General features: G+C 40.5%; 1 protein-coding gene across 3 annotated transcripts; it reads right to left on the reverse strand.

Annotated features, from left to right (window-relative positions):
• Window positions 1-258: 258 nt before the first annotated feature.
• LOC112568303 lies at window positions 259-3,630 on the reverse strand. Of its 3 annotated transcripts, none has more exons than XM_025245545.1 (8): window positions 3,465-3,630; window positions 2,990-3,080; window positions 2,250-2,384; window positions 1,726-1,932; window positions 1,529-1,573; window positions 1,088-1,193; window positions 532-626; window positions 259-388 (listed from the first exon to the last, which is right to left on the reverse strand). In XM_025245545.1, exons 2-8 carry the CDS (start codon window positions 3,066-3,068, stop codon window positions 366-368), a joined length of 690 nt encoding a protein of 229 aa, XP_025101330.1. In that variant the 5' UTR covers window positions 3,069-3,080; window positions 3,465-3,630; the 3' UTR covers window positions 259-365. The 3 variants fall into 3 exon arrangements, with proteins under 3 accessions (XP_025101330.1, XP_025101329.1, XP_025101328.1); XM_025245544.1 differs by having other exon boundaries at window positions 2,990-3,084; window positions 3,465-3,629; XM_025245543.1 differs by having other exon boundaries at window positions 2,990-3,089; window positions 3,465-3,627.
• Between the last annotated feature and the right edge of the window lie 8,551 nt (window positions 3,631-12,181).

Raw genomic sequence — 12,181 nt, forward strand, 5'->3', positions numbered from 1 at the left:
GGACGGACGGACGGATGGATGATGGATGATGGATGGATGATTAATGATTGATCATTGATGATGAGGAGGAGGAGGAGAAAGAGAAAGAGAAAGAGAAAGAGGAGGACGTCGATTGTGGTGGTGGCAGTGGTTATCGATGACTGGCTTATTCTATTGCCTCAGGAGGTCTTTAGTTCTTTTTAACACATTAACACATAAATTGTGCTGCACAATTAATGTTCCTTTTGTTCACTTATTGAAAACATTAACTCTGTCTCATTTTTTTCTCTCACTCCCTCCATTTCTGTTCCACTCTTTCTCTCTCTCTCCAGACACGCAATTGTCTAGGAGGAGAGATCAAAACAGGAAGAACAATGAACGCTCATTCAACGGTCTTCTTCTTCAGGACCTGCACAAATGTTAATATAAATATTAATTTAAATTAATAAAATGATGAAAAATTCCCAAATAGTCTGTAAAATACATTTATAAAACACTATTAAATGCCTCGTTTCCTACTATTATGTGTTAGAGATTAAATTAATTACTCACTTGTCATGTGTCCAGTTTCATTACCATTACTACCAGTCTCCGTAGAGGATTTTGTGCAGCAGCTCCTTAGAACTGTTTTTCTTATACATGACAGCCTAAGAAAACAGAAGACATCGAGTTTTCTGAGACTGTAAAGTCAGACAATTCGGAAGTGTGGATTTCGTACCTATAATCACAGCGATCTAAATATTATAACTAAATTATAACAAATCTGTACAGAAAATGTTATTTCCCTGAACTTAATATGTACTTAACAAGATCAGTCATGTACCATGAGTATAATAAATACATCGTCATTATGTCATTTTTATTTGACACTTTTAGTAGTTTATGTGATACAAATCAGTCGATTAGGGTGATAATTGATATGTTCTATTTATTAACTGAGGCAAGTTACATCAGTTGTCATGAAACATATTCATTTGATTTGTCTTCGTGACATACACTGATAGTGGAACATAAAATCACTACCTTGTAAAAAATCATAAAAAATCATAAAAATCATAATCATTAAAAATCATAAAAATCATAAAAAATCAATAAAATCACTACTCACTTATCAGGACACACCACGATGAAGACAACGAGAAACACAGTGAACGCCACGTTCAAACACATTAAGATGATATTGGTAACATATAGATCCTCAGATGCGGGTTCATCTGTGGAGGTTTCAATACTGAATCTTTAAACATCATCAAGTCACAAACCAAAACATTTAAATTAAGTAAATAAAGAACTAAAATTCTTCCTCATTGATCAGTGGACATAAAACTAAGCCACACAATACCATTTGCAAGAGAATGTTTGTATCTAACACTTGAACTATGAATAGGAGTATTATCATAAAATAAAAAGCAACAAGCTTCAACTTATTAATACGTTTTTCAGGTGTCTGTAATGCAGTTGTGCAGTTTATCATGAACTTTATTTATCGTTATAGAATTATGAAAAAGATAAAAGTCTAATATAGTGAAGTGGTTTAAACAGGGTCTACCTTTACTTTTTCTTGTGTCCAGTGTTTCTGATACTCGCGATCCATCTGAAAAAAAAACATAATGATTATAATAAGATTAATTAGAACGTTATTGTAAAACACTGATAACAAATATAGACGCATTGTCAAATGAATCTCATAGCTGATTATGATAGCAGCCAATAGTGGACATCGAATAATGAGAGAGAAGCAGTTACTTTGTGTCAAGACCAGCTCACAGGTCCTGACGTGGTCATCCCGGTAGCCCTCGGGCCTGCAGGCGTACGTCCCTTCGTGACTCTCGTTGACCCGGGGTATCTGGAACGTGAAGATGCGACTGTCTTTGACTGAGCCATCACGGACGTACCCGGGAGTGAGAGCAATGAAGTATTCGTTGTCAATCCATGATGCGTTCATCACTGCATCTACAATCACAAAATAAAAACTGGGTATTTAAAGCCCTACCCTCTACATCAATGCATATGAGTTTAATCCATTTTAACCATCGGTGGCTAGATGATCCCAGCAGATAGTCTTTAAAATGTCGTTAGGAAACATAGAAGATTGTAGTAAAATATTCAGGTACTGAGTCATACATTTGTGTGGATATCTATGTCTGCTTATTAATATAAATACCGTGCATTCATGTTTTAAAGAGAGAGCATGAAACTCTTCTGAAAAATAAACTATGAAAAAAGACCAGAGCCTACTATAAAAGGCACAGACCCAGAACCTGATTTACCTGAGCTTCCATTGTCCTTGATGTGGTACAATGTGAAGTCGGCCTTTTTCTGACTAATTTCCTCAGGTAAGTAACACGTGATAAATGCTGTCGCCATTTTCTTTACTGGTGGAATGTCGCATACTGGTCTGTCTCCTGTACATGGGCAATTATTTAATAATACATTTTAATGCATGTTACACCTCACGCAACTCCGATGATGATGGTGGATGATGGGCGATGATGGATGGATGGTGGATGATGGATGATGATGATTGATGATTGATGTATGATTGATTTATAATGATAGTGAATTACGTCAGTAATAGGTTTATAAGAATAGCAAGGGGGGAAAAAAACCAAAGGCAACCTTCATGATAAAGGAATAATAAAATAACATATTTCTGACAGCAACTGAGACCATACTTTTACTTAACTATGGTTACAATGACTCCCTGATTCTGATACAAATGAGACAAATGATAAGCATAATATGGATACAGTAACAGATACAGCTGCGTCCCTATCACTGGGGTGATTAGGAACAAGAACAGACACAGCATTGCCTGTGTACACACGTGCATATGTGCAGATATATATATACACCCTTTCAAAGTCATATCATATCCCATACCAGCACAACTGAGTATTATTAACACTGAAATTCAACCGTTATGATGTTGAGCTATAGATACCCGACTATAACAGGCATTCGATTATTATGTTATTCTGGGTACACAGTACGGAGGGGAACTACTTACTGTTGGCAAGAGCAGCAATACAACACAGACAAAAGCAGACCACCCCCTTCGTGAGATGTCCAGATGGCGAGCTGAGCATTCCTTGTTACATCTACCTGGACTAACAAGGAGTAAAAGAGAACCAGTCGAGGAAATAACCTTTAATTTTTTTAGATAACATTTGTTTGGTTCTGATTTCGTGTCTCATATTTACATCTGTAAAGCCTATTTTATATACTTACCAGTAATTTTGCAAGTTCCAATATTCTTCTTTTAAATTCTACTGACAGAGATGTGCTACTTAATACCCCTTCCTAACTCCGGTACTATTTATTCTCGTTTTGAATGCATAAACACGCACATACACAATAACCGTAAATCACTAACTGTAGTGCAATATCCGAATCCTCTGCTGAGTGTTTGCTATAAAAGATGACATTTAGAGAGACAAACTCATCCACATGACCAGAATGATTTAGCGAGAATAAATACTTACTTGACTTGTATTCTGAGGTTTATCACAAAGTAGATTTCTTGATGACAAAACTGTTAAGAAACCTAACATATCGCTAGTGACACCAGGTACAAACTGTCGGCCGCCATCGTAACAACTACCTTATAAATATCACCTGTGTACATTCGAGATAACAAAGACGTGAGGTGAGTGTAAGACTGCATGTAGATATTTTGTACACACCTTCTTGTCACTGTGCCAAAACTGTACCTGTCGCTTTTATTAGAGGTGGGCGAGTCAACGTCTCGATCTGGCGGTTGTAAAGCTTTATAAACTAACACACACATAGTCCAAGCCCTTCAAGCACACACACATACACGCACACACACACACTCCATACACCAGTGGATATACATATATAAATCTGTAAAATACCTGTATCTATTTAATATTTAATACAGCCATCCTCTATTTCATGAATCCGTTACACAATCATTCGAATCTACACCTCTGTGTGTGTGCAGGCCTGACGAGAGGGGGGGACAGGGGGTCTGGTGTACCCGGGCCCGCGGCTGTCAAGGGGGCCCGGCCTTGGTCAGTGGATTTTTTTTTTCTTCTTCTCCTTTTCTTTTTCTTTTAAAGAAAGGTCTAAGGACAGAACACTCAAGCATTACACATGCAGAAGTTGAGTTTCAAGTGTGTAGAATACAATTTCGGGGTACTGGGGCCTGTCGTGAGAAGTGTAGTCAGCGGGTATCATATTCTCGCTGGACAAGCCAAGAGATGACGGCCGCTGGACACCAAAGATTTTATCGCGTGTCAACCGCCCTGAAGAACGTTCGTGCCATGAGATTGCTGGCTACAGGTGCCACTACGGGAAGGGGGGAATGGAGGAGGGGGCGGGCCCTGCAAGCAAATCGGAATTAACAGTGGAGATCAGGCAGGTATGTTACTGATGTGTGGCCACTCTGTGAACCGACATGGTGGGGGCCCGCGCCTGGCGCTGCAGCCTGTAAGCGAGAGACATCAAGGCTGCTTTTTTTCGTAGTTACTAAGCAACACTGAGACTTTCCTTAACCGTATCTCCATCACCATGCAAACAACTACATTAGTCTACATAGTAGATCCTTGATACAATGAGACTATATTATCCTGTAATACTATCGCAGCCAGCAAAATAGAACACATTATTGCAAAACATTTTAAAAACTGCTGTCCCGCAAATATTAGGTTTATAAATTGATCACGGTGGTTCTTTTGCTCTTTGCCGACAAAGCTCCCGCTAAAAAGGAGATACTATCTACCCACCATCCATCCCCCAAAGCCACCTCGGAATCTTTCTGATTGTGCGCTAGTTGTCTTCAAGGAAGCTGTCATATATGGTGCTGTATATTGAGTTTTGCGGTGGCTGCGACATCTGCTTTTCGAATTATCACATATATTTGAATGTGTTTTTAAAGGAGCTTCGTGTAACGTATATTTGTTTCACGATGAAGAATGGAAGAAAAGAAAAGTTTACAGATGTTTATGAGTTATGACATAAGTGTTAGTTTGTCCACGTTTTCATTAAATTTCTCCATGTCTTGAACCCACAATCAAGGTAGAGGCAAATTATGTTTTAGTTTAGAGGCCAGTGACTAAGATGACAGCAACTTCCACCCATGCCGGCCATCGTGGGCCGTAATGCATTGTTGCTGACAACACGACAAAAGGGAAAGGGGGTGGGGTGTGATAGTTTCTGGAAGACTCCACGGAATGGACTGGGAATTAAATGGTCGGGGTTTGGAGCAATTGGAGGTGTAGACTGATATTTTTATGAGATAGACGAGTCAGCGGTAAAGTCGCCGTGTGTTTGACCTGACACTTAATTTTCCCATCCCCTTTCGATCGGAGTCATTGGACCAAAGAAAGCTTGGACAGTTGGACCTTAGAGATAGCGATAGTCACTTAATTTCACACTCACTCTCCTGCCTGTCGCACGCTGTCTTCTAGACTCGAAAAGCCGAGATACACTGCACTTTGTTATTATGGTCAGTACACTAGTTTTTTATTTATGCTTCTATGATTTTCTGTTTATTGGCAAATAGCATTTGACAAGGCAGGAACATCAGTGTCAATGAGAGTGACTAGCGTCTCAAATTGACTGACAAGTTTGTGAGTTTGTAGCACTCTAGTAGTGTACGAAGTATAATGTCTTTGGGTTGTAGATTTGCATCTATATTCTAGAATGTTCAGCACGGCAGCAATGTAAAAGGTAGAATGCCTTGTGAGAGGGAGGAAATGATGTTCAACAATGTAGCGATGTTCACAGTAAAATGTCTGCGAAGAAGGGCTAGAATGTTCGAGGGTAGGGAGAAGAAATAGTAGGACTGACAGTGGGATGGCAGCTTTTGTGAATTTGAGAGAGAGCAGTTAGGCCAGACGCTGAGCAAAACTGAATAAAAAACTTCAGTGCGGAATTCAATCTCGGTGTTATTTCTACGTAGCCATTTGACATGTTGGTTACAAGTTTTTAGTCAGCAGGTAAAATGACAATATTAGTACTGTATAACTTTGTTCTATGAACTATTACGATTCAGCTAAAATATGCTAAACATTTCTATTTTTATGTCATTTTTACAAAACCTTCTAATCTCCTTAAATATTAAAAGTATTAACAGTTACTAGCTAACTAGTCTTTAAAACAGTTGCTTTGTCTTCTCAAACTGAGCACGTATTTTAACGGCTAGTGACTGATGGGGGTTGAAGTCGACCGAGTTTATGCTTCGTAAAAAGTTGGATAAATTCGAAATGTGTGTGTGTGTGCGCGCGCGCGTGCGGTTTTGCTAAAGGAATAATATAGGAAGGGACTTTCGATAGGTGCTGCGTGTTTGTTATGTAAGTTGATAAAAATGATAACTGATGTGCTCTGCTGTTCGTCTCAGCAACACTTTTTTAAATGAGGTTTATTAACGACACTCGATGAAGACTTGTTTAGGCATTTACTTCTCGGTTCTTCCTCTTACATGTAGAAGTATAAATCACTTACATAGAGAACATTTCCTTGCACGTCAGTGAGCTTAGTACAAAAGCGCAGCACTTAGAACAAAAGGCGATGTGATACCACAGTGTTGGGATAGACAGAAGACAATTAGAAGAGGTACTAACGAGATTACGAGAGAGATACGTCTTAGCCCTAGGCAGTTTTTAAAAGGTGATTATTGTATGACACTACAGTCAAATCTCCCTACTATGCCACCTACCGGGACCGAGCAAAAGTGGCATAGTAGCGAGAGTGGCATAGTAGAGAGGGTTCGTACAAACGGCTTTATTTGCTCAAGTTACTTGTCAGTCCAAAGCTCTCAATTTCGTCGGCTGGCACTAGCTGTCTCTCATTCTCCCCCTCACCTCTTCATCCTCCACCCCTCCCAACCACATCCGCACACCTGCATCCTGTCGCTAGTCGACCCCATCCCGCTCTCCCGCTGTCACCCGGCCAGCGACCACCACCCCCCACATTGCCAGCCTCCACCCTCCCTGTGTGCGTGCTATGTTCCATCCCCACTAACTGCAATGTCCCACATTACCATACAGTATAGTAATCGAGCACTGCGTGGAATTTCACAGCTTGTGTCTTTTAACAGTCACACAAAAGTGGCATAGTAGCGAGAGTAGGGGTGGCATAGTAAATTTTTTTATACATTGAATTTATAGTCGGGACCGAGCAAAAGTGGTATAATACCGAGAGTGGCATAGTAGAGGGGTGGCATAGTAGAGAGATTTGACTGTATTTTACTTTTTTTTTTACTAAATAGAACAGTGTGCGAGATCTTGCAGGCCTTATAAGCAATCTTTTTCAAAGTTTACGCCTTTGCAACGAAGAGGTCTACTTACCCACGGTAGAGTAAAATGTAACGGGTACAATTTCATTCACTTTCTTGCATTCATTACTAGCAAAGGTACTGCATTTTGTCCAGGTGATGTCCGTTTGCCTGATAATCTTCCTGTCAAATTTAGTTGAGTTTGACAAAATGTGTGGATTTATATCGATGCCAGTGCCATGCGCACCACGCACTCATGCACATACCCCTCAAGTGCTACAAGTCTGATCCTTTAACATCATTTGTCCTCATTTACTAACCACTCGCATGTAAACAACTTTATGTTCAAGTAGTGATGTAGATCCTAGTGCACTTGTCCTACTGTTTGCAGTCTATATTTCGTTACTGAATGTCACGGATCAGTCCGTGCCTCCTTTGTTTTTTTTTGTGGCAATTGCGCCTGAGTTTGGTGAAAGGAAATGGAGGGGGGAGCGGGGTGGCGTAGCCAGCCCTGTGTGTGTGTGTACCATGGACAGTCAACGGCGTAATTAGTTGACGGATATAGAGGTCGTGAACCCCACGTGAGTTTCGGACCTCACGTGCGGCTGAAAGAATGCGACACCTGGTCTAGTGGACTGGGGGTGAAGATTTAAGGCGGACCGTAGCGTCGGTCGGGGGGGGGAGGGAGAAACGAGTAACAAGAGGAAATATCAAGCAGCGAGTTGAGGGGGGGGAGAGCCATCCATCGATCGAGAAGCTGATTGATACAGCGGCGGCTGTTAATTGTGTTAATTGTGAGTGGAGTGTATTGATGACGGACTTGCTGTACCGTGTTTGCTACGGAGCCGCTGCTGTTGCTGTGTTTTGGGGATCGCAACTTCAGTAGAACTGCTGCTGAAGGTTCCTCGCCGAATCTGCTACTGGGAGCGGTGGACATCGCCGAGCTGAGAAGTTCCAGAGAAGAACAACCCGAGCCGACGACTATAGGCGGGCAGCATCTCATCACAGCTGGGGAGTGTTGAGCAAGTGGGCTCCACTCTCGTACTTGACAACGACGACGACCGCGTGGAGGGCCGTCGCTGTCGTCTTTAAAAAGTCGTGCAATGGAGTGTCGAGGACACTGACGATTTGATTGTCCGCTGATGCCGACAACGCAAAGTAAGACTTTTGCCTTTTGAGTTTACCTCCAGAGAGAGAGGGGGGGAAGGTCGTACCCCCCATTGTTTATCTCCACCGTCAACGTTAGAGGGAGAATAAGACGGTTTACACGGACTGTGTGTATGTGTTTGATGAACATTTAATGAGTACACGGACTGTGTGTATGTGTTTGATGAACATTTATGAGCACACGGACATTGCTGGTGGCTAGAAAAGTGCTCGGAGAGACGTATCGTTAGGTGTGGATTGAAACGGACATGTGTATGAGAACTGTTGTAGCAGCCTGCGCGCTGCCGTAGTGTCGGTGTTGAACCAACCTAGGATGTATACTTTCTGATTTAGAACGGATAACAGTGAACTTGTGCTGTATGGTTTAATTTGACCTGCTGGAAATTCTTGTATTACAATTTATGTTTTTTTTTTTAGTATTTTTTTCTTTTTGGTGTATAATAAATAACAGAACGTCTCAATCTGAAGTGATCTCTTGTCGTTCTTCGTAAAGAATGCGCAATGTCCGACTACCGGTCGTGACACTGAATGAAGTGTAGATATTGAGATTCGAATTGTAAACATACATTATATACTGGGAAAATAATTTACGATTACAAGTACAAGGGGCCCGGAGAGGTCGTCTGTCCCGGGGCCCGGGCTGGCTCTCGGCGGCCCTGTGTGTGTGTAGCGTGCGTGTCTGTGTGTGTGTGTAGCGTGCGTGCGTCTGTTTGTGTGTGTCTCCCCAGTCTCAGTATCTCTCAGACCTATTCTTATTTGTGTGCTTGTATGTGTGGTGTGTGCGTACGTTCGTGCCTCTGTGTGTATATGTGATTTTGCATATATGCACGTGCGTGCGTGCGTGCGTGCGTGCGTGTATATAGATATGCTCATATATGTATGTGTGTGTGCTCATATATGTGTGTCCAATCTCAGCACCTCTCACACCTATTCTCCATTGTTTCTTACTCTGCGTACTACTGCGTGAGCGCGTGTGTGGCTCACACCTGTGGAACATGTTACATGTTCAGACCATGTGCAGTCTAGGGAGTGAAGTGTGCTCAATACACTGAGCTCGATCACTCGTAGACAGCATGTAAACAACAATCTGTGAGTCACTGAACAAAAGATATAAAGGTTTGAACCTAATCACACATGGCAGGGTGCCAGCACACCTCTACCCCACTACCTACCCTCACGCTCGCGGGTATTGCCGGCAAAATCCCTGTACCAGCGAAAACTATTTAAGTACAGCAAGTAGTCATGAACCTCTTTATTTTCTCAGAAATAGAAAACAACGCCAGAGTATAAAACAACGGCTAAAAATAGATGAAAGTAACAAAACTGCGCAGCTACATAATAGACAATACAAACATCTTACAGTTAAGTGCCTTTGACTTAGCAAACCAATACACAGCGGATATCAAAAACTCCTTTGAATTGTCTCTGATGAAAAGATGACTTTATTGTGTTTGATTTTTTTGTTTTGATTTAAAAAGTTAAAAATATATGTACAAAAAATTCAAACTGTCAGAGATGTACCACTTGTGCACATTACACAATATGACTGTCAACAGAAGAGTCAGGCCTGTGTGTTTCACACACACACACACACATCAATAAACGAGAATATCAGTAAAGAAAAAAAAATTGTTTTGAAACTTTGACAGTAAGTTTGGTCTAGGTAGCCTGTGCATCACACACCAAGACAGTGGATTAATAACTTGACAGTATGTTTTATCTACCATACACCTTACAAAAATAAAATTTCAACAAACTTTTCCATGTAATTTATTTGAAATTTTCTATTGTTTGTTTGAAAAAAACAAGATTATATTTTCAAAAGCTGGTAGAGAGTTTGCCGTTAAACAGAAAAGTGTTTAAAAAAAGACAGCTCTCAAAATAATGAGAATAGTTCCAAGTGTAATTTGTAACCTGTTTTGTTAAAGCAAAAACAAACGTTTTGATGTCTCCATTCCTTATCTGAACACTTCAACACTGTAGATACAAGCTAGAGTTATATATATATCACTCTATGTTCAGACCTACTAATTTATTCTTGGTCAGACTGGTCTGCATTCAGCTGTTTCTACATTAGGGTCAAACGATCCAGGGAGATAAGGGCAATATATCACAATATGTAAGGAAAGGAGTTATCTATGTTTCAAAAAGCGTTGTTACACCTCAATGTGTTTGTTGGTTTGTTTCTGACGCTCAATAATAAACAACCTGTTTCCAGGTAACTGAGAATCTTCATCACGCCTTGTCATTAGACACACCTCAAATCACGTGACTTTAGACAGTTCTACCCTCTTTTTCCTTCTTTGTAACTGTTCACAAAAACACATACACAACATAAGCACGAGCAGAAATTCATACTGGCTCTGTCAGACGTGGCACACAAGTAATAAAATTCAATAACGAAATTTATTTACACGTTCATTTCAGGATAACAACAGTCAAAGGAAAGATTACATTATGACATAAGGTAAACAACATAAAACTAAAAATGGACTTATATATTTCATTATGATTCGCCCAACACGAGACGTGATAGCCATGACAGACTCACATATGAAGCACATTCTGGACGCTGCTTTTGTTAAGAATAAAATTAATACTATATTGTCAACTGCAGATTGAATACGCCGAAGTGATGAAATCAGAAACATCAAAGATGCGGAAATTATTATTAAAATATTATCCAAGAGAGGAGACTGTATGGAGAGATCAGCTGCTACAAGGTAAAACATCACATTTTAGATATGATATATACTATGATTTACACTTGTTATTCTAGTATCGTAGAACATCTGATAATAAGGCTAACAGAATGCACACAAGGAAACATGCAATCCACATTGCGTGTCTACCACTAGAATGAAGCTTTTAAAAAAGGAATAATAAATGCAGACTAAAATATTTCTTTGTCAGTAAAATTAGCTTTTTTAATGTTTGAAGAAACAGACGGACAGGTTTCACTGCGGTGTTAAGTTTCTATATTATCAAAATAAATGGAATTAATATACGACACTTCAGATTTGTGTCTTGCAGACGACAGCTAGTCATTATAAAAGTCATGCCATTAAATTCAATCATTTGCTGTCCGATGTTTCAGCGTGGTGGTACTTTGATGTCCCGTACAGCCATCCATGCCAAAGCAACAAAGTCAACAACAAAACTTAAGGACGGCTCTTGCTACCGATGTACCACAGTCATTAAAGAATGCTGACGGGTACACAAACATCTCTCTGTGTAGAGAAGAGAGAAAAAACACCTTTCGTGGATAAAACGCAAGTCATTCCCATTTTAATTTTCGACATTAGGCATTGTTTTGTCTACCACTGGGTCCCTAGACTCATCGCGCCGATAGAGCATTTAGGGGCCATCATTACTCTCCACATGTCCAGCCAACTGGAATCCATCAACACAAATACACACACACACGAAGTCCGTACACACTGGCCGTGTCGTCAGGTGGTTTCCGAGGTCACAGGGCAGGTACTCCGTGGTGACGTCACAGGGCTCCTAGCACGTGCTGCTGGGTGCTGAACAACAATCACGTGGATCACGGAATGGTCCTGGGAGGCGATTCTTCCTTATCCAGAATGGCTCCAATTCTTCAGCCCATACAATTAAAACCTGTAACACGAGGTTACACTTTACTACCATTCTAAACAATGTCCTCCAGTTCACACATCTTTCTCTCACATGTTTCCAACTTCGAAACCTACGTAAGTACTATTAATACCATTTCACAAGAAATAACAGAAAAAGATGTCATTAATACAATTCCATAAGTAATAACAGAAA

Source organism: Pomacea canaliculata, linkage group LG7, assembly GCF_003073045.1.
Source record: "Pomacea canaliculata isolate SZHN2017 linkage group LG7, ASM307304v1, whole genome shotgun sequence".
NCBI lineage: Eukaryota > Metazoa > Mollusca > Gastropoda > Architaenioglossa > Ampullariidae > Pomacea > Pomacea canaliculata.

Coding starts and splice junctions, on each gene's coding strand:
- LOC112568303 (XM_025245545.1), bottom strand. CDS start 3,068: ATGCTCAGCTCGCCATCTGGACATCTCACGAAGGGGGTGGTCTGCTTT. Junction 2,385..2,989: donor TATTGCTGCTCTTGCCAACA/GTAAGTAGTTCC, acceptor GCCCATGTACAG/GAGACAGACCAGTATGCGAC. Junction 1,574..1,725: donor TGAGCTGGTCTTGACACAAA/GTAACTGCTTCT, acceptor TTTTTTTTTCAG/ATGGATCGCGAGTATCAGAA.